This window comes from Macaca thibetana, chromosome 13 (genome assembly GCF_024542745.1).
Source record: "Macaca thibetana thibetana isolate TM-01 chromosome 13, ASM2454274v1, whole genome shotgun sequence".
Taxonomy (NCBI): Eukaryota; Metazoa; Chordata; class Mammalia; order Primates; family Cercopithecidae; genus Macaca; species Macaca thibetana.
This window is the reverse complement of record NC_065590.1, coordinates 31,314,325-31,337,756: the sequence shown is the minus strand read 5'-3', so window position 1 is coordinate 31,337,756 and position 23,432 is coordinate 31,314,325. Positions and strand designations below refer to the sequence as shown.

General features: G+C 38.4%; 1 protein-coding gene across 1 annotated transcript; it reads left to right on the top strand.

The window, feature by feature from the left end:
* The first annotated feature begins 890 nt into the window (after positions 1-890).
* On the top strand, positions 891-9,200 carry MRPL19 (mitochondrial ribosomal protein L19). The gene is made up of 6 exons (XM_050754320.1): positions 891-1,025; positions 1,217-1,334; positions 5,626-5,744; positions 6,013-6,147; positions 8,206-8,387; positions 8,528-9,200. Exons 1-6 carry the CDS (start codon positions 923-925, stop codon positions 8,747-8,749), a joined length of 879 nt encoding a protein of 292 aa, XP_050610277.1. The 5' UTR covers positions 891-922; the 3' UTR covers positions 8,750-9,200.
* Positions 9,201-23,432: the final 14,232 nt, after the last annotated feature.

Below are 23,432 nucleotides of genomic sequence, written 5' to 3'. Positions count from 1 at the left end.
ATGGACTCAAGGGATCCTCCTGCCTCGGTTTCCCAAAGTGCTGGGATTACAGGCATACCTGGCCACGCCCAGTCATTTTCCAAATTTCTTAACAAGACTTTTCAGCTTTGCTTCTCCCACCTATCCATACCCACTGTTGCCCAGCCCAAATTCATTTGGGTTCCTCAAAGGGTTTAGGCTTTCTGTAGTCTCAAGGATTACGGGCCAGCAGTTCTGTCAGGAACTGTTCTATTCTCCTTTCTGTGCATTCAACAAAGAATTCGTAAAATCAGCTGGGCGTGATGGTGCAAGACTGTAGTCTCAGCTACTCTGGAGGCTAAGGTGAGAGGACAGCCTGAGCTCAGGAGTTGGAGGCTGCAGAGCCATAATCCCGCCACTGCACTCCATCCAGCCTGGGCAACAGAAAAAGACCTTGTCTCAGAAAAACAAAACAAAACAAAATAAAAACAAAGAGTGAGGGCCCAGGTAGGTTCTAGGTGCTGGGATAAAACAGTGAGAAAAAAGAAGACTTTCTCCCTTCCCTTGCCTCGTTATAGTATAATAGCAGATTTAAATACTAATCTAATAATTACACAAGAAAGAAAGAATTGCAAATGAGATCAGAGCTGCCAACAAAGGCATCTAGTGGGAATGAAGGCCTACAACGGGATTTTCACATAGTGAGAGCTTGCCTGAGAAGATAGAGTTGATCCAGAGAGGTAGGAAAGAGCTTTCTAGGCCGGGAGAACACCCCTGTGGAGGGGTGTAACTTAGCTCCTTATGGGGAACTAGAGAAATTTGCTCTTTTCCCAAGACATCAGGAAAGGAGCAGGGGGAGAGACTTATCTATTTTGTCCCACAGCAGCCGCCATCTAGTGGCACGCAGCTACAACCTCGTCGCGCTGGTTACTGGGAGTTGTAGTCTTGACGTAAGCTACCTGGCATGGCGTCCTGCATTGCAGCGGGGCACGGGGCTGCAATGGGCCTAGGTCGGAGTTTCCAAGCCGCCAGGACTTTGTTCCCCGCGCCGGCCTCTTTCGCCTGCAGTAAGAGGAGCGGGACTTGCGAGCTGGGGCGCGTTAGGGGCCCAGGGTCAGGATGGGGGAGGCGAGCCTGGAGATGAGAGGCAACCCCAGAGTTGGTCCTCCGTGGGACACCGGGTTGGGGGAGATTGCGGGGCTCTGCGGGATCTCAGGGCTGGCACTAGAGTCCTGACCTTCGTCGTCCGCTCCCGCAGGGGTCCACGCGGGGCCTGTCCGGCAGCACAGCACTGGGCCTTCCGAGCCCGGCGCGTTCCAGCCGCCGCCGAAGCCGGTCATCATGGACAAGCGCCGCCCGGCGGAACAGGAACGCAGGTGAGGCACTGCCCTAGCGCCAGGCCGGCAACTGGGGTCGGTGCGCGCTTGAGCGCGTTCGCGTTGGAGGTACTGGCTCTAAGGTGGGGGCTGCACCTTCACCTGCACGAGCTGGTGTGTAGGATTCATGAACCCGTGCACCACAGTGTTCTGTCTTCCTCGCTTCTCCCCAAGCCAGCATTGAACTTCTTTGCAGTTTTATTGAGTCAGAACTTCAAGTAAGGATTCCCCATATTTTAAGCTCTTCTGTGGTATATGTCCTATACCAGAGTTTTTCTCTGAGGTACATCCTGTTTATACCTGTTTACGTCCAAGAGCCGTTCTTTTCTCTCAAAAGACCCCAACCCTGGATAGGAATAGATTGGCCAACTTAAAAAATTTGTTGTGGGTTAGGTTGGAAGTTTTGGCAGACAAGGCACAGTAAAAATTGCCTCTAAAGTGTGTCTGAAACTTATCAAAACAGTGTGAATAAAAACTAAAATGAATGGTGGTAATCTTGGAGGTACATGTAAATTTAAAGTACTTAAGATCTGAAAAGAGAGCTTTGTAACAACCTTTTTAAAAAAACAGTTTTCAGAGGAAAAACCTGCTATGATTATAGGCTTCTTGAAAGGACTGTAGGTTGTTGATTGGTTTACCTCTGGGATTTTTTTTTTTGTTTCCTAAATTTTTGAGATAGAGTGTGGTTCAGTCACCCAGCCTGGAGTGCAGTGGTGATCTTAGCTCACTGCAGCCTCAAAACTCCTGGGTTCAAGTGATCCTCCCGCCTCAGCCTCCTGAGTAGCTGGAACTACAGGCACCACGCCTGCCCTTTTTATTTTATTTTATTTTATTTTTAACATTTAAAATATTCCACGGATTTAAATAGAAGTAAACTTGGAGTTAGATAACCTAGAAATTCAGAAAATATGTCCTTATAAAGCTTTTTTTTTGAAGGTATTAATGGAATATCTCTTAAAGGGTGGCATTTAATAGAATTCACTTAAACAGGAATGTAAATGATATGTTCTGGAGAACAATTTGACAGAATTTAGTAAGTTTAAGTTGTGTATACCTTCTCACTCAGAAAGCACACAACCTAAACTCTTACATGTATGTACAAGGAGACAAGTACAAGAATGAATGTAAGTATTTTTTATAACAAAAATTTAGAGGCAGAATAGATAACCAACAGTAGGTGAATAGGCAAATGCATTCATATGACAGAATATTTATTGTACAGCAGTGAAAAGTGAATGAACTAGAACTAACTTTTAAACATGGATGATTTTCACAAATATGTGTGGGAAAAAACCTTTAGAATCATTAATGTAGTAGGATGCTATTTTTATGAAGTTTAAAACTATAGGCCAGGTGCAGTGGCTCACACCTGTAATCCCAGCACTTTGGGAGGTCAAGGAGGGCAGATCACGAAGTCAGGTGTTCGAGACCAGCCTGGCCAACATAGTGAAACCCCCGACTCTACTAAAAATACAAAAAAAAAAAAGCCAGACGTGGTGGCATGCACCTATAATCCCAGCTACTCAGGAGGCTGAGGCAGGAGAACTGCTTTAACCCAGGATGCGGAGGTTGCAGTGAGCTGAGATCGTGCCACTGCACTCCAGCCTGGTTGACAGAGCAAGACTCCGTCTCAGAAAAAACAGAAACAAAACTATACTAAACAATAGTATATGTTGCCCAGACATACATGCATATGTAAAGTAAAAAGAAATTTAAGGGGGACCTTCTGAAACTTCGCCAAACAGTCAAACGTAACTTTACCAGTAGTGGTACCAGCTGATATTATGTGTCTCCTGATGTGACAGAATAAGTTGTTCACATCATCATCTCTGTGATATTCTTACTAAAATTATTTAACCTTAGTCCAGGCCTGTGGAAACAATCCAGAATCTAGGGATAAGATAGTAGGCCTTGACTGTTCAAAAAAGTTAATGTTATAAAAATACAAAGATGGGGAAAAGTCTTAGTTTGAGAGACTAACGACCAAATATGATGTGTGAAGCTTGATTGTATTTTGAATTGGGCAACAAATAGATGTAAAATACCTTCCCAGGATATTGGCATACATTTGAGTATGAACCCTATATTAGACCACGCTTGTCCAACCCGCAGCCCAGGACAGCTTTAAATGTGGCCCAACACAAATTTATAAACTTTCTTAAAACATTATGAGATTTTTTTGTGACTTTTTTTTTTTTTTAAGCTTACCAGCTATTGTTAGTGTCTTTTATGTGTGGCTCAAGATAATTCCTCCGGTGTGTCCCAGGGAAGCCAGAAGATTCGATACCTCTGTATTAGATTATGTTATCAAATTAATGCTAACTTTTATAGGTGTCATAAGGGTATCATGATAATATAGGAGCAAGTCCTTATTCTTAGCATAAGCCTTCTAAATTATTGAGGAATGAAATGCCTTGCTGTTCCATTTTTTTGAGACAGAGCCTTGCTTTGTCACCCAGGCTGGAGTGCAGTGGCATGATCTTGGCTCTGCAGCCTCCTACTCCTAGGCCCCTCCCTACTCATTCTCCCAAGTGGCTGGGACTACAGGTGCCCGCCACCATGCCTGGCTATTTTTAACATTTTTTTTTGTTGGAGAATGAGGTCTCACTATGTTGCCTAGCCTGGTCTGGAACTCCTGGGCTCAAATGATCTACCCTCCTCGGCCTCTCAAGTGTTGGGATAACAGATGTAAGCCACCACACCTTTGTCAAATGGTTCAGAAAAAAATGATATGTATATATAAAGCAAATACAGCAGAATTTTAGCAGTTAGTAAAAGTAGATGAAAGATCTACAGTTGTTCATTGTATTATTTTTTTGGTAGGCTTTAAAATTTTCAAAGTAGAAAATTGAGGAAGAGAAAGAAATTCATGGGAATAATCACCAAATTTAGGATAGTAATTAACTCTACAGAGTAGGAAGGGATACACTGGGGCTTCCACAATATTGATAATTTATTTCTTGAGGTGGGTGGTAGAGACATGAATATTCATTGTACTGTCATTTATACTTTTTATGTAGAGTAAATATTTCTAATGAGCTTAAAATCAGTTAAAGAAGAAAAAAAGGAAGATTATTATTTTTTAAGCAAAAGGATTTCACCTTTATAAGATTTACACAGTTTTCACATAGCTTCATTTCTACAATCACAACAATCCTGAGGTAAACAGGCAGGGTCTAATCATTCTCTTTTTACAGAGGGAGAACCAGCAACTTAGGGAAATCAAAATGGGGACACGAACAGGATTTCTGTGGAAATTTAAGTAAATGAGAATTTATGGTGAATTTTTTATTCTAAAACAAATACCTCATCTTGGCCAAAAATGGGACATTACCCAAGGTCCCCTACTAGGCCAGAGGAGAAAAGCAAGGACTTCCCTCCTACAGAGGCACAAACAAGGCAGACTAGGACCCAGCAGTCGCCTAAGGCCCAAGGGTCTCCAGTTAGGAGAATGTGAAATGCAAGGATGCGGGACTGGCCTAAGGTACAGGAAGAGCAGTAAACAGAAGAAAACAGATGAGGAGGGGGAAAAGCAAGAATTATTAAGCATGGCAGGGAGCAAAGAGCACTACAAAGCCTCAGGATTTCTTCAAGGGATACTGCTGTACCAGGAGGGCAGAAAGATAATAACCACGAGACACCAGGACTACCAATAGGTGTCACAGTTGTCACAACCATCATACTCAAACTGGTCTACAGTCTTGGCCAGCAGATACAGCAAACAAGCCTGCAGATGCCGCAGGCCCTTCAGCACCATCTCCAGGGCCATCTTCTCTGATCAGGAAGATCATTTTAAAAGTCAGTTTATAATTAGTAATTTATATGTTGATGTCTTTTCTGACATAATTTATTGTAGCATGTATAGCTTAGTGTGAGACCTGTAGTAATGGTTATAGGCTTTGGAGACTGACAAACATACCTACATTTAAATCTTGACTTGACAGATTTATAGCTAATGTAGCAATGGGTTAGTTATTTACTTTTTTCAAGCTTCAGTTTCTTGCTCTGTAAAAAGCAGATGACACCAAACCCACATAGTTGCTAGAAGGATTAATTTATGCAATAGATGTTTCACAAAGCTTTTAACAAAATACCAGGTGAGTACTCAGGAATCGTTAGCTGTTTTCATGAGCATTAACAATTTTAGAAATAAGATTGACCTTTATTTAGACAGTGAACAATAAAACACGTCAATATCATATTCTTTAATTTCTTTGAAAAGCAGCAATTTTTCTTTTAGCAGCCTTTTAAGTTTACTTTTAATTAATTAATTTATTTGTATTTTTCACAGGTTCTTGAGTCCTGAATTCATTCCTCGAAGGGGAAGAACAGATCCTCTGAAATTTCAAATAGAAAGAAAAGATATGTTAGAAAGGAGAAAAGTACTTCACATCCCAGAGTTCTATGTTGGTCAGTAAGAGCTATATGCTTTTATTATTAGTGATTGCGTGGTTAGTTTCTTAGTGATTGGATGGTTAGTTTTCTTAAAAAACAAAAGAAGATTTTTTTTTACATATCTGGGTTATGCTCATATGAAGTATATATTCCTAAATTAAAAGATTTAGGAAGTGAAGAAGTTATCTAGCAATGCTATTTGTTTGTCTCTGCATCTTATATAAAGTTTACTTTTCAGCTGAGTGTGCTGGAAAAAAAGTTCACTTCTCTTTTGAATTTGTAGGAAGTATTCTTCGTGTTACTACAGCTGACCCATATGCCAGTGGAAAAATCAGCCAGTTTCTGGGGATTTGCATCCAGAGATCAGGAAGAGGCCTTGGAGCTACTTTTATCCTTAGGAATGTTATCGAAGGACAAGGTAAGTTTTATTTCATCATTTTTATTGTCTAGAAAATGTTATCTCAGGATTCCTTTTTGTTTCTCCATCCTGGGATAAGAAATCTGAAATTTGAAAGTAAAAGGGGACTCTGAGGGAAGATGTGGAGCCTCTGGCTTTAGAATGGATTGAGATTTGATGTTAATGATTAAATATGGTTGATGGACATCTTTCTCTTGAAGGCTTCTTATATTATTGGAGCAACAGTCATTAGAAATAGACTTTGCAAACCATGGCAACATCAAAGGGGGGAATAAATCACTATAAAGCAGTATGGGGATATTCATTTTAGGAGCAAATAACCCATGAGTAAAACTTTAAGACAAACATATAATGTCTTCATGAATTACTTGCTCCTAAAATGAATATCACTGTCTTATATGACAAAATTGTGTTTGTATACTATGCCTTATAGGCAGAGGAACAAGTAGTAAAACTCTAGCAAGATTATTAATTAAAATGGCAGGAACAGTTAAGTTTATCAAGTTGAATGCTTCATGAAGTTCCAACAACAAGTATTCTTGTTTTCAAAGAAATTGAAAATGTGAAAGCAGTTGCTGTCTGTAATGACCTGGTGGGCTGTGCGTGTAGGAATTCAGCAGGACTTAATTGATTTGTGCCTTAAATCAGGTCAAATACTTGGAGAGGCCTTGTAATAGAAGTAAATGAGCATAGGAGTGAGTCATTTGATTTTCTTTAAGCATTAAGATAGTAATAGTTTCTCCTCTACATGGTTCTAGCCAATCAACTGTGAGATACTGAATTTGAAGTACTGGACACAGAATACTCCAAAAGGATTAGCTCCCTCTTGCCATTCTCTATAGTATGTCTGACTGTTGTAACCTGCCTCAACCTTCCCCATGACTACTTCCTGCATTAGTGTTTCCTTCTTGTCCAATGGCTTGTATACCATCTTTATAATGATAACTTCCAGATTTATAACTCCAGGACTGACCCTTTTTAAGTTCCAGATTTGCATTTGCAACTATCTGATCAACACTCTATTTGGATGTCTTACCAGCATAAGTTGAAAGCAGAACCCTTTATTTCCCCTTGCATGGTGTTCCATTCACAGTCTTTTCTATTTCCATAAATGGTACCACTGCCTACCCACTTACTTTCACACATGCAGTCAATCAAGTTTTCTTGGCACAATCTCCAAAAAATATATCACAGTTTTGTCTGTTCTTCCCTCTACATTGCTGTCACCCTCATCCATGTCACCATCATCTGCTTGCATTTGTGCAGTCTCTGGTTTACATTTCTGGTGTCTTATTCTGTTTGTGCTGTTATAACAAAATGCTACAGGTCTCTGGTTTACATTTCTGGTGTCTTATTCTGTTTGTGCTGTTATAACCAAATGCTACAGGCTGGGTAATTTAGAAAGAACAAATTTATTTCTCACAGTTCGGGAGGCTGGGAAATCTAAGTTCAAGGTGCTGGCAGGTTTGGTATTTGGTGAGGCCTCCTTCCCTGCATCCAAGATGGTGCCTTGTTGCTGTGTGCTCTGGAAGGGCCAAGCACTGTGCCCTCACATGGTGAAAGGTGAAAGGGAAAAAGCAAAACTAGTTCTCTCTAGCCCTTTAATCCACTAATCCTTAATCAAAGGAGCTTCTAACCAAAGTTGGAACTTAATATTTTACTTCTTTTGCACCATTAATCTTATTACTCTTAACATGGAAGATTGATTTTTCTTCAAGTAATTGGGAGATAAAAACATGACATAGGGAAAAATTCAGACTTTCTCTGATGTTACTACTATGAGAATTAAGAGATATGTGACTCAACATATTTCTAGAAGCCATTTTTTCTTTTTTAGACTATCATTCCAATTCAGACTTTCTCACTTTATATTTAAATGGATTTTAGCTTATTTCTATTTCTTTCAGTAATCTTTATCTTAAACATTTCAAATTAATGGCACATTTGCTACATGCAAAACTTTGTGCTAATTCCTTTATGAAACCCTTTTACTGTAGTATGAAACATGTATAGGAATGTGGACTTAGATTGTAAGAATGTATTTTATTTTCTATTTAGGTGTTGAGATTTGCTTTGAACTTTATAATCCTCGGGTCCACGAGATTGAAGTGGTCAAATTAGAGAAACGGCTGGATGATAGCTTGCTGTACTTACGAGATGCCCTTCCTGAATATAGCACTTTTGATGTGAATATGAAGCCAGTAGCACAAGAGCCTACCCAGAAAGTTCCTGTTAATGAGGTATGGGTTATACATTTGAAACTAGAAGTTCAAGTATAAAATAAGAAAGAATCATCTTAATGAAAACTTCAGAAGAATTTTTGCTTATGCCTATCAGCCTAATTATTCCTTTTTTTTTTTTTTTTTTTAATCTTCCTTAGCTGAAAGTGAAAATGAAGCCTAAGCCCTGGTCTAAACGCTGGGAACGTCCAAATTTTGATATTAAAGGAATCAGATTTGATCTTTGTTTAACTGAAGAGCAAATGGAAGAAGCTCAGAAGTGGAGTCAGCCATGGCTTGAATTTGATATGATGAGGGAATATGATACTTCAAAAATTGAAGCTGCAATATGGAAGGAAATTGAAGCGTCGAAAAGGTCTTGATTCTGAGAATGAATTTGGTTAGTTGCAGAAGATTATTGGCTCTAAGAGGATATATTTTGAGACCAATTTAATTCATTTATAAGAACATAGTAATTAAGTGACCTAAACATTCATTGTTTTAATACTTTTTTGTAAAATAAAACTTGTACACCAGTTTATTACTCTAAAAAGAGAATTACACATGCCAAATGGTCCGATGTCCATTTGCTTATTGGAGGTAAAGCTACAATAGAAGTCAGAGCATCACCAGAATGTTCTTTAATGAGCATGGAACCCGAGCAAGGGGAATAGTTGGGGTGATTTTTTGTAAATTGAGAAACAATTCATAAGCACAATAATGTATGATTTACAGAATAATAAAATAAACATTCATGTACCCACTATCAGGTTAAGAAATCGAACATTTAGTAATAATATCTAAGAATGTTCAGAAATAAAACATTTAATAAGATCTCAGAAGATTCTGGTGTATCTGCAATTTTATTGAGTTAAAAATATTGTTGCTCCATTTTCTTTGTTTCCCTTGTTGTATGGAGAAATCCAATGCCATTTTGATTTCTGTTTCTCATAAATTTAATGATGATGTGCCTTGGTGTGGGTCTGTATTTATGCATTGTATTGGGTTTTAGGTGAACCCTTCCAAGGTAGTAACTCACTTCTGTCAGTTCTGGGAAACACTTAGCATTGGTTGATGATTTATTCTCTGTGGCTTTGTTCTCCAAACTATTTTTTGGATGCTGGATATCCAGCACTGGGTATCTATTTCCTTACCTCCCTCCCTTGACCCCAATATCTTTGTGTTTTAGCTCTTTAGCTCGATCTTCCAACTCTTTGCTATTGTATTTAAAAATCTTAAAGACCCCTTCTTGATTTGTAAAAGTTCCTTTTCTTATAACCAAAAAGCCTTTATCTATGGATTTGCTCATAGATAAAGGGTATTCAATATAGTGTTTGTATTTTTTTTTCATTTAAAATTGTTTGCACATCTATTTCCTCCAAATTTCTTTCTTTCTTTCTTTCTTTATTTTTGTCTGTATTTCAGGCTTTTCCAGGATATCTGGTAATCTTTGGCTGTCTTATGGTTGAATGAGGGACTAAAAAGCTTCAAAGCCTTGGGATTGTGGCAAGGGGTTGTCTTTAGGGTTATCTGAATGGGCTTTTTTGGGAGTCCCCTCCTCCACATGAATATTTTGGTTTTGTCAGATTTCCTAGAATAGAGGCTTCCAATCTCCTTCCTGGAGGGGTCTGTCCAGGAAGGAGATTGTCTAGGGGTCTGTCTGTCATGCAGCAGCTTTCAGCTACTTCCTTGATCTTTTTCACTTATGATTATATAGTCATGTTACTACTGTCAACAGGTAATAGATATCCTATCCTTCACTTGTTTAGATTATTTGCTGAGATAACCTCTCAAAAGAACCTCTCAAAATAAAAGGTTAACAAGAGCCTCTATCTTATATTTTTCTTCTCTTTATCTTGTTAGAAGATAGCTATTAAAACCTGTTCTTTTTCTGTCTTGATAAACACACTTGAATATTGGTAGAATGGTAGATGGGTGTATTTTAGGATCTAAAGCTCTGCAAATGTATGATCAGCTTGTAAGTACAGGTGCTCAAAAACATGTATCCAATCATGCTTTTTACTCTGTAGGAGTATCTTTAAAATTCTTGTGAATTTTCCCCCAGAAGTAAAGCAAATCTTCCCCCAGAAATAAAATTAAACATGCATAATCTAAAGCTTTTTTAAATTGTGGTAGGATATATATAATTTGCCATTGTAAACATTTTAAATTTACAAGTCAGAGGCATTAATTACATTCACAATGTTGTGAAATTATTACTACTATTTCCAAAATTTTCTCATCACCCCAAACTGAAACTGTGTAACTATTAAGCAATAACCTCATTCCTGTATCTCTCCCAGCCCCAGGTAACCTCACCTGCTTGTTTTTATCTTTGAGACAAGGTCTCATTCTGTCACTCAGGTAAGAGTGCAGTGGTGTGATCATAGCTCATTGCAGCCTCAAAATCCTGGGCTCAAGCAGTTCTCCCACCTCAGCCTCCTTGAGTAGCTAGGATTACAGGCACATGTTCACTGCACCTGGCTGATTTTGTTTTTTGCAGAGATGTGGTGTTGCTATGTTTCCCATGCTGGTCTTGAGCTCCTGGCCTCAAGCAGTCCTTAAGATTCATCCATGTTGTGGCATGTATCAGAATTTCATTTGTTTTTATGACTAATATTCCACTGTATGTGTACACATTTTGTTTATCTTCTGATGAACACTGGGATATTTCTACCTTTTGGCTATTGTGAATAATGCTGCAATAAACATTGACATAAGTATATATTTGATTGCCTGTTTCTAAGTTCTCTTGGGTATACATCTTGAGTGGAATTGCTAGATAATGTCATCTTTTATTTCTCTTGTGATTTCTTCTTTGATCCACTGGTTGAGTGTGTTAATTTCTACATGTTTATGAATTTCCCACTATTTTTTGTTATTGATTTCCAAGTTCATTCCATTGTGATTAGAGAAGATACTTAGTATGATTTTAATGTTTTTAAGTTTGAGAATTGGTGTGTGGCCTAATAGATGGTCTGTCCTGGAGAATGTTCCTCGTACACTTGAGCAAAATGTGTATCATGCTATTGTTGACTGTAGTGTTCTATATGTCTCTTAGGTCAAGGTGGTTTATAATGTGTTAAAGTTCTCTTTTTTTAAAAAAATGTTTGCACAGAGTATCTTTTTTTGTTGTTGTTGTTGAGATGGAGTCTCCCTTTGTCACCCAGGCTGGAGTGCAGTGGCACAATCTCGGCTTACTGCAAGCTCGAACTCCCAGGTTCACACCATTCTCCTGCCTCAGCCTCTCGAGTAGCTGGGACTACAGGCGCCTGCCACCATGCCTGGCTAAATTTTTTAAAATATTTTTTTAGTAGAGACGGGGTTTCACTGTGTTAGCCAGGATGGTCTCAATCTCCTGACCTCACGATCCACCCACCTCGGCCTCCCAAAGTGCTGGGATTATAGGCGTGAGCCATCGTGCCTGGCCCAGAGTATCTTTATCTATGTGTTCCATGTACTTGTGTCTTTGGATCTGTAGTATTCTCTTGTAGACAGTATATCACTATCTTGTTTTTTTTTTTTTTTTTTTTTTTGTCCATTCTGCCAATTTCTGCCTTTTGATTGGAAAATTTAATCCATTTACATTTAAAGTAATTAAGGAAGGACTTTCTTCTACCATTTAACACTTTTTCTATATGTCAGATACTTTTTTGGCCCCTCATTTCCTCTTTATGGCCTTCTTTTCTGTTTTTTTGTAGTGAACTAATCTAATTCTCTTCTCACTCCATTTTGTGTATATTTGTTAGATATTTTATTTGTGGTTGCTATGGGGATTATAGTTAACATCCTACATTTACAACAATCTAATTTGAACTGATACCAATTTACCTTCAATAGCATACAAAATCTCTACTCCTGTAAAGCTCTGCCCCTGCCACCCTTATGTTATTGATGGCACAAATTACATGTTTATGTATTTGATGCCTAATAAAAAATTTATAGTTATTTGTATGAGTTTGTCTTTTAAATCATTTAGGAAATAAAAAGTGGAGTTAGAAAACAGTATGACAGTAATACTGACTTTTATATTTGTCAATATATCTTATTTTGGATCTTTATTTCAATATACAGATTTGAGTTACTGTCTAGTGCCCTTTCATTTCAGCCCAAAGGATTCCCTTATGCATTTCTTGCAGGGCAAGTCTAATTGTAATAAACTCCCTCAGCTTTTGTTTTATCTGAGAATGTCTTGATTTCTCCCTTATTTTTGCCAGATACACGAAATTTTAGTAACAGTATTTTTCTTTCAGCACTTTAAATATGTCATCCCACTACCTTCTGACTCCAGGGTTTCTCATGAGATATTAAATGTTATAAAATTTGAGGATTCCTCATTCTTGATGAGTCAGTTCTTATTGCTTTTCAGATTTGCTCAGCTTTTGTCTTTTGACAGTTTGATTATAACGTGGCTCAGTGTGGGTCTCTGAGTTTATCCCACTTGGAGTTTGTTGAGTTTCTTGGAGTCATAGATTTATGTCTTTTATCAAATTTTGGACATCTTTGGCTATTATTTCTTCACTTTTTTTCACTGCTTTCTTTTCCTTCTGAAATATTCTTAATGTACATGTTGGTCTGTTTGATGCTCTCTCACCAGTTTCTTAGGCTGTGTTCTCTTTTGTTCCTCAGACTTGATTATTGCAGTTGCCCTTCTTTTTTTCAAGTTTGTTGATTTTTCTCCCTGTTCAGATCAACTGTTAAACTCCTCTGGTGAATTTATTTCAGTTACTGTACTTTTCAGCTCCAAAATTTATCTTTGGTTCCTTTTTATAATTTCTATGTCTTTACTGATATTCTCATTTTGTTCATATGTCTGTTTCTTCCTTTAGTTCTTTGTCCATGCTTTCTTTTAGTTCTTTGGGCTTATGTAAGATGATTGTTTAAAGTCTTTGCATAGTAAGTCCAATGTCTTTGCTTCTTCAGGGATGGATTTCATTATTTTCTTTTCAATGAGCCATACTTTCCTGTGTCTTTGTATGCTGTCTTTTTGTTGTTGAAAACTGTATGTTTGAACATTATAATGTGGTGGCCCTGAAAATCAGATACTCCCCCCTTCCTGAGAGTTAATTTTTATTATCTTATTATTGAAGATTATAGCAGTCTACTGTTTAGTGACATTTCCAAACTATTTTTGCAAAGACGACTACTTCTGTGTGTCATCACTGAAGTCTGTGTTCCTTAGCTTGTGTTTAATAGTTTGACATAGATTTCTTTGAAAGGAGTTAAAACTAGCAGACAAACATCTCTCCCAGTCTTTGCAGATTGGCTCTGTGCTGGGCTTTTCCCTTAATACTTAGCCAGGCTTGTACTGAGCCTAGCAATCAGGCCCAAAAGCATAGTGTCTTTGCAGGTCTTGTCTGAGCAAGCTTTTTGCTGTGTATGCATGTAGTTTCCTAAATCTCCCTGTATGTGCTGTTGAATATTCTAATTTCCCAAAGAAACTCCTTTGCAGCTTTTTCTCACAGAACATAGATGGTTTTTATGATATCTTGACCATAGTCTTTCGACCCAGGTGTTTGCAGGTTGTTAGTTCACCTAACACTTTTTTCTTTTCTTTTTTTTTTTTTTTGTTATACATTAAGTTCTAGGGTACATGTGCACAAGGTGCAGGTTTGTTACATATGTATACTTGTGCCATGTTGGTGTGCTGCACCCATCAACTCGTCAGCACCCATCAACTCATCATTTACATCAGGTATAACTCCCAATGCCATCCCTCCCCCCTCCACGCTCCCCATAATAGGCCCCAGTGTGTGATGTTCCCCTTCCCGAGTCCAAGTGATCTCGTTCAATTCTGACCTATGAGTGAGAACATGCGGTGTTTGGTTTTCTGTTCTTGCGATAGTTTGCTGAGAATGATGGTTTCCAGCTGCATCCATGTCCCTACAAAGGACACAAACTCATCCTTTTTTATGGCTGCATAGTATTCCATGGTGTATATGTGCCACATTTTCTTAATCCAGTCTGTCACTGATGGACATTTGGGTTAATTCCAAGTCTTTGCTATTGTGAATAGTGCCGCAATGAACATACGTGTGCATGTGTCTTTATAGCACCATGACTTATAATCCTTTGGGTATATACCCAGTAATGGGATGGCTGGGTCATATGGTACTTCTAGTTCTAGATCCTTGAGGAATTGCGATACTGTTTTCCACAATGGTTGAACCAGTTTACAATCCCACCAACAGTGTAAAAGTGTTCCTATTTCTCCACATCCTCTCCAGCACCTGTTGTTTCCTGACTTTTTAATGATTGCCATTCTAACTGGTGTGAGATAGTATTTCATTGTGATTTTGATTTGCATTTCTCTGATGGCCAGTGATGATGAGCATTTTTTCATGTGTCTGTTGGCTGTATGAATGTCTTCTTTTGAGAAATGTCTGTTCATATCCTTTGCCCACTTTTTGATGGGGTTGCTTTTTTTCTTGTAAATTTGATTGAGTTCTTTGTAGGTTCTGAATATTAGCCCTTTGTCAGATGCGTAGATTGCAAAAATTTTCTCCCATTATGTAGGCTGCCTGTTCACTCTGATGGTAGTTTCTTTTGCTGTGCAGAAGCTCTTTAGTTTAATTAGATCCCATTTGTCAATTTTGGCTTTTGTTGCCATTGCTTTTGGTGTTTTAGACATGAAGTCCTTGCCCATGCCTATGTCCTGAATGGTACTACTTAGGTTTTCTTCTAGGGTTTTTATGGTATTAGGTCTAACATTTAAGTCTCTAATCCATCTTGAATTAATTTTCGTATAAGGAGTAAGGAAAGGATCCAGTTTCAGCTTTCTACTTATAGCTAGCCAATTTTCCCAGCACCATTTATTAAATAGGGAATCCTTTCTCCGTTTCTTGTTTTTGTCAGGTTTGTCAAAGATCAGATGGCTGTAGATGTGTGGTATTATTTCTGAGGGCTCTGTTCTGTTCCATTGGTCTATATGTCTGTTTTGGTACCAGTACCATGCAGTTTTGGTTACTGTAGCCTTGTAGTACAGTTTGAAGTCAGGTAGTGTGATGCCTCCAGTTGTTCTTTTGACTTAGGATTGTCTTGGCAATGTGGGCTCTTTTTTGGTTCCATATGAACTTTAAAGCAGTTTTTTCCAATTCTGTGAAGAAAGTCATTGGTAGCTCGATGGGAATGGCATTGAATCTATAAATTACCTTGGGCAGTATGGCCATTTTCACGATACTGATTCTTCCTATCCATGAGCATGGTATGTTCTTCCATTTGTTTGTGTCCTCTTTTATTTCACTGAGCAGTGGTTTGTAGTTCTCCTTGAAGAGGTCCTTTATATCTCTTGTAAGTTGGACTCCTAGGTATTTTATTCTCTTTGAAGCAATTGTGAATGTAAGTTCATTCATGATTTGGCTCTGTTTGTCTGTTACTTGTGTATAAAAATGCTTCTGATTATTGCACATTGATTTTGTATCCTGAGACTTTGCTGATGTTGCTTATCAGCTTAAGGAGATTTTGGGCTGAGACGATGGGGTTTTCTAAATATACAATCATGTCATCTGCAAACAGGGACAATTTGACTTCTTTTCCTAACTGAATACCCTTTATTTCTTTCTCTTGCCTGATTGCCATGGCCAAAACTTCCAACACTATGTTGAACAGGAGTGGTGAGAGAGGGCATCCCTGTCTTGTGCCAGTTTTCAAAGGGAATGCCTCCAGTTTTTGTGCATTCAGTATGATATTGGCTGTGGGTTTGTCAAAAATAGCTCTTATTATTTTGAGATACGTTCCATCAATACCGAATTTATTGAGAATTTTTAGCATGAAGGGCTGTTGAATTTTGTCAAAGAACTTTTCTGCATCTATTTAGATAATGATGTGGTTTTTGTCTTTGGTTCTGTTTATATGATGGATTTCGTTTATTGATTTGCATATGTTGAACCAGCCTTGCATCCCAGGGATGAAGCCCACTTGATCATGGTGGATAAGCTTTTTGATGTGCTGCCGGATTCGGTTTGCCAGTATTTTATTGCGGATTTTTGATTCGATGTTCATCAGGGATATTGGTCTAAAATTCTCTTTTTTTGTGGTATCTCTGTGAGGCTTTGGTATCAGGATGATGTTGGCCTCATAAAATGAGTTAGGGAGGATTCCCTCTTTTTCTATTGATTGGAATAGTTTCAGAAGGAATGGTACCAGCTCCTCCTTGTACCTCCAGTAGAATTCGGCTGTGAATCCGTCTGGTCCTGGACTTTTTTTGGTTGGTAGACTATTAATTATTGCCTCAATTTCAGAGGCTGCTATTGGTCTATTCAGGGATTCAACTTCTTCCTGGTTTACTCTTGGGAGAGTGTAAGTGTCCAGGAAATTATCCATTTCTTCTAGGTTTTCTAGTTTATTTGCATAGAGGTGTTTATAGTATTCTCTGATGGTAGTTTGTATTTCTGTGGGGTTGGTGGTGATATCCCCTTTATCATTTTTATTGTGTCTATTTGATTCTTCTCTCTTTTCTTCTTTATTAGTCTTGTTAGCGGTTTATCAATTTTGTTGATCTTTTCAAAAAACCAACTCCTGGATTCATTGATTTTTTGGAGGGTTTTTTGTGTCTCTATCTCCTTCAGTTTTGCTCTGATCTTAGTTATTTCTTGCCTTCTGCTAGCTTTTGAATGTGTTTGTTCTTGCTTCTCTAGTCTTCTCATTGTGATGTTAGGGTGTCAATTTTAGATCTTTCCAGCTTTCTCTTGTGGGCATTTAGTGCTATAAATTTCCCTCTACACACTGCTTTAAATGTGTCCCAGAGATTCTGGTATGTTGTATCTTTGTTCTCATTGGTTTCAAAGAACATCTTTATTTCTGCCTTCATTTCATTATGTACCCAGTAGTCATTCAGGAGCAGGTTATTCAGTTTCCATGTAGTTGAGCGGTTTTGAGTGAATTTCTTAGTCCTGAGTTCTAGTTTGATTGCACTGTGGTCTGAGAGACAGTTTGTTATAATTTCTGTTCTTTTACATTTGCTGAGGAGTGTTTTACTTCCAACTATGTGGTTTATTTCGGAATAAGTGCGATGTGGTGCTGAGAAGAATGTATATTCTGTTGATTTTGGGTGGAGAGTTCTGTAGATGTCTATTAGGTCCGCTTGTTGCAGAGATGAGTTCAATTCCTGGATATCCTTGTTAACTTTCTGTCTTGTTGATCAGTCTAATGTTGACAGTGGGGTGTTGAAGTCTCCCATTATTATTGTATGGGAGTCTAAGTCTCTTTGTAAGTCTCTAAGGACTTCCTTTATGAATCTGGGTGCTCCTGTATGGGCGCGTATATATTTAGGATAGTTAGCTCTTCCTGTTGAATTGATCCCTTTACCATTATGTAATGGCCTTGTCTCTTTTGATCTTTGATGGTTTAAAGTCTGTTTTATCAGAGACTAGGATTGCAACCCCTGCTTTTTTTTATTCTCCATTTGCTTGGTAGATCTTCCTCCATCCCTTCATTTTGAGCCTATGTTGTCTCTGCATGTGAGATGGGTCTCCTGAATACAGCAAACTGATGTGTCTTGACTTTTTATCCAATTTGCCAGTCTGTGTCTTTAATTGGACCATTTAGTCCATTAACATTTAAGGTTAATATTGTTATGTGTGAAGCTGATCCTGTCATTGTGATATTAGCTGGTTATTTTGCTCGTTAGTAGATGCAGTTTCTTCCTAGCATCGATGGTCTTTACATTTTGGCATGTTTTTGCAATGGCTGGTACCAGTTGTTCCTTTCCATGTTTAGTGCTTCCTTCAGGATCTGTTGTAGGGCAGGCCTGGTGTTGACAAAATCTCTAAGCATTTGCTTTTCTGTAAAGGATTTTATTTCTCCTTCACTGATGAAACTTCGTTTGGCTGGATATGAAATTCTGGGTTGAAAATTCTTTTCTTTAAGAATGTTGAATATTGGCCCCCACTCTCTTCTGGCTTGTAGAGTTTCTGCTGAGAGATCTGTTGTTAGTCTGATGGGCTTCCCTTTGTGGGTAACCAGACCTTTCTCTCTGGCTGCCCTTAACAGTTTTTTCTTCATTTCAACTTTGGAGAATCTGACAATTATGTGTCTTGGAGTTGCTCTACTGAAGGAGTATCTCTGTGGCGTTCTTTGTATTTCCTGTATTTGAATGTAGGCCTGCCCTACTAGGTTCAGGAAGTTCTCCTGGATGATATCCTGCAGAGTGTTTTCCAACTTGGTTCCATTTCCCCCTCACGTTCAGGCATACCAATCAGATGTAGATTTGGTCTTTTCACATTATCCCATATTTCTTGGAGGCTTTGTTCATTTCTTTTTCCTTTTTTTTCTCTAGACTTCTCTTCTCACTTCATTTCATTCATTTGATCTTCAATCATTGATACTCTTTCTTCCAGTTGATCCAGTCGGTTACTGAAGCTTGTGCATTTGTTACGTATTTCTTGTAGTTTTTATCTGTGTCAGTTCGTTTATGGCCTTCTCTGCATTGATTATTCTAGTTATCCATTCTTCCATTCTTTTTTCAAGATTTTTCGTTTCTTTGTGCTGGGTACATAGTTCCTCCTTTAGCTCTGTGAAGTTTGATCGACTGAAGCCTTCTCTCAACTCGTCAAAGTCATTCTCCGTCCAGCTTTGATCTGTTGCTGGCGATGAGCTGCGTTCCTTTGGAGGGGGAGATGTGCTCTGATTTTTTGAATTTCCAGCTTTTCTGCCCTGCTTTTTCCCCATCTTTGTGGTTTTATCTGCCTTTGGTCTTTGATGATGGTGACGTACTGATGGGATTTTGGTGTGGGTGTCCTTTCTGTTTGGTAGTTTTCCTTCTAACAGTCAGGACCCTCAGCTGTAGGTCTGTTGGAGATTGCTTGAGGTCCACTCCAGATGCTGTTTACCTGCATATCAGCAGCAGAGACTGCAGAAGATAGAATATTGCTGAACAGTGAGTGCTGCTGTCTGATTCTTTCTCTGGAAGCTTCGTCTCAGGGGTGTACTCCGCCGTGTGAAGTGTGAGGTGTTGGTCTGCACCTAGTGGGGGCTGTCTCCCAGTTAGGCTAGTTAGGGGTCAGGGACCCACTTGAGCAGGCAGTCTGTGTCTACAGAGACAGGCCTCCTTGAGCTGCGGTGGGCTCCACCCAGTTTGAGCTTCCAGGAGGCTTTGTTTACCTATATAAGTCTCAGCAATGGTGGGCGCCCCTCCCCCAGCCTGGTTGCTGCCTTGCAGGTAGATCTCAGACTGCTGTGCTAGCAATGAGGGAGGCTCCGTGGGCCCCTCCCAGCCAGGTGTGGGATACAATCCCCTGGTGTGCCATTTGCTAAAACCCTTGGTAAAGCACAGTATTAGGGTGGGAGTTACCGGATTTACCAGGTGTTGTGTGTCTCAGTTTTTCAAGGGATTCCCTTCCCCCTTGCACGTCCCAGGTGAGGCAATGCCTGGCCCTGCTTCAGCTCTCGCTGATGGGGCTGCACCAGCACCAGCTGACCAGCACTGATTGTCCAGCACTCCCCAGTAAGATGAACCTGGTACCTCAGTTGAAAATGCAGAAATCACCCATCTTCTGTGTTGCTCGTGCTGGGAGCTGGAGGCTGGAGCTGTTCCTATTCGGCCATCTTGCTCCAGAATCCCCTAACACTTTTTTCAAGCAATACCTACAGCTTTTCTGGCCTGAGTTCTAAGTTAGGTAAAACAGTGATGAGTGCTCTGTCAATCCTTTAAGTAGCCCCAGACAGGCTACCAGAGACTTAAACAAGAATTTGTAAGTTCTGCTTTGCTTTCTCTGGAAATGGGGATCAGGGTCCAAGACAGAATGCAGTTGCTGATTTCAAGACTGCTGCAACACCAGGGCACTTGTGTTGGAAGGGCAAGCAGAAATGTCAGAAAGCTTTCTCGCCATTTTAAAGTTGCCTGTTGTTGACTCAGCATTTGCTTCATTGCTATAAACTTTGTACTATTTTACTATTTTCCAGAGTTCTGACAAAATTGGCTATGCCTGTTCCTGCTTTTATATATATAAAATATATATATAATATATATATATATATTTAGAGATTGGGGTCTCACTATGCTGACCAGGCTGGTCTTGAACTCCTGGCCTGAAGCCATCCTCTCATCTCGGCTTCCCAAATTGCTGCAATTACAGGTGTGAGCCACCACACCCAGCCCCTGCTTGTTTTTCAGTGTGCCTACTCCACCATGTTGCTCAAGTGTGTATATTTTCTAAACTACCCTGTAGTGTTGTGATGGGAAATAAATCCCTGAGCCTTTTGTATAACTCAGATCAAAAACTTAGTTTATCCTATTAGAAGGATTAGAAACATGATATATCTTTCATTTTTAGGGATAGGCTCCTCATTAGAAGGCTCCTATGTGCCAGATGCTGTACAAGACTTTTCATTTCTCTTAATGTTTACAAGCAGCTTGTTGCCAAGGCTGATCTTGAACTCCTGGCCTCAAACGATCTAGCTCAGTGTCACAAAGCATTGGGATTGTTTGGCCCACTAATGACTATCTTAACTCTTGTGTTTCAATGTTTATGCCCTCCTTTTTCTTGACTGATTGTATGACTATGTCTTCTAGAACAATGTTGAACAGAAATGGTGACAGCAGACATCCTTGCTTTAATATTTCACCATTATATACGATGTTAGGTATAGATTTTTCTCACAGATGCCCTTCATCAGATTGAGGAATTTATATTCTTACTTTGCTGAAAGGTTTTTGTAGTCTGAGGGGGGCTGCATTTTGTCAAACACTTTTTCTGTAATAATTGAGATGATTGGTTCTGCAGTCATCGAGATGTGGATTTTCTCCTTTATTCTGTTTGTGATTACACTGGTTGACTAATGTTAAACCAACCTTACTTTCCAGGAATAAACCCTATTATCTTTTTTACACATTGCTGGATTTGATTTGCTAATTATTTTAAGGACTTATTTCTACATTCATGATAGATATTGCTGTTATTTTCTCATGATGTCTTTTTTAGGATTTGTATCATATATGGCATTTCTTAGGTATACCTAAGTATCATTTATTCAAGGACCTAAGAAATGCAAAAATCAATTCTGTTTGGAGGTGGTTTTTCCATCATGAAAAAAAATTTCTTTAAAGTCATCTGTCTGATTCTGTAAAAATTTCACATTCTTTATGTGAACAAAAAGCTGAAAGAAATTCAGGGAAAGAATTAGATGTATGTGAATTGCCAACTCAATGTTTTGTTCTTGCTAGTTGTGTTCCCCCTTCTTATTCCATCCATTTCATAGTAATAAGAAATAAAGAATTTTACATTGAGATTTAGGTAAATTTTTGAATTACAGTATATGATAAAAACCTTGAGGTTCAAACTCCAGGTATAATGAAATTTAATTGAAAATTACTATAGCAATTTAAGTCAATTTGTAGTTTTGAAAGCGGTTTTAATATTTTATCTTCCACAAAAAGGTAGGAAGGTTTCTTAGCTGAACTTAAAAATATAAAGGAACACATCCAACATATCTTTAGTTAAAAATCCAAAAGTTAGAGGATAATTTCCAAATGTGTACTTTAATAGAAAAAAATTACAAATTTCATGTGCAATAGAGTATCTGCCACTTATGTAAAAAGAAAAAAAAAAAACCCAAAACTTTATGTACACATAAAAACACAACATTTTTGTAAATAGAGAAAAGATCTAAAAGGATAACATTAAAATGAAAACAGCAGTTACCTCTGGGGACAACAGTTGTGTGGAAATGCTAACTGCTTTTCAACAATGGTTTGAATTTTCTAGATGAGATTCTATTCTTGTATAATTTTTGCTACTAAGATAAACATTAAAAAATTCTTCATACCAGTGAATCACAAGTCCTCACTGCAACGGACATAAAACACCCAACTCCTAAAATAAATTATATGTAGTTTTGAAGGTGGGGTGACATAAAAGTAGGCTATATATTCAAATCCTACAATATATTCAAGTTTTTCCAATTATCTTTTGGGCAACAATTTGCAAAATATATTTATGGTTTCCCTTAAGTTATTTAATAAGTAGACTTAGAAAAATTACTAGTAAACTGACATTTTGGAAAATGTTCTTAATTTCTTTTGATTAAATTATCTTGCCTCAGTCTTATTAGACAAATATTTTATCAGAAAATGAATCACGTTCTGAGTATTTAAAATATCTGTTCCTTTCTTAGTCCTACCACCAATGACAAAAAAACAAAGTAATAACTTGCTAACAAGTAATGTCTTAATGCATTAAAAAAATCAACAAATTTTTAAAAAGGCCAAATATGGTGGCTTAAGCCTGTAATCCCAGCACTTTGGGAGGTCAAGGTGGGTAGATTGCTTGAGCTCAGGAGTTTGAGACCAGCCTGGGAAAGGTCGCAAAACCTCATCCCTACAAAAAAAAAATACAAAAATCAGCTGGGCATGGTGGTACATGCCTACAGTCCCAGCTACTTGGGAGGTTGAAGTGGGAGGACTGCTTGAGCCCAGGAGGCAGAGGCTGCAGTGAGCTGAGATTGTGTCACTACACTCCAGGCTTGGTGACAGAGCCAGACCCTGTCTCAAAAAATATAATTAAAAAAAATGAAAAGAAAAATGGCAAATGAGGAAAACTTCTGCCACAAGCATGGGCAAAAAATCAGTATCTTTAAAAATATAAAGGTCGTAAAGTCCATAACAAAAAGATGGATATTTCAGAAATAATTACAAATGGCCAAAACAAGTATGTTTACTGTCTAATAGCCAAAACAAAATAAGCTATTAAAATAAGATTATTTTTACCTTTCAAATTTTCAATGCATTTTTAAAAAAGGATAATAACTACGCTGGTAGGGATTCACTGGCACTCACTTACACTTGTGTTGGTACATTAAATTGGTACAGATTTTTCTAAAGGACAATTTGACAATCAGCAAATGCCTTAATCATTTAATACTCAGCAAATAATTGACTCCAACTGAGATTTTCATATTGACTTATTTTTAAATAAAGGTAGTTAAAGAGAACTAAAAGATATTACTGTGGTTCAGGACAGAAGACTCACTAGCATGCTCACTTAAGCCAAAACCTTTGGCAAGGTTTCTCCAGTTCCCCTCTTAAGAAAACTGAAAGACCAGCCAAAAGAATCAAAGGGAAACACATTG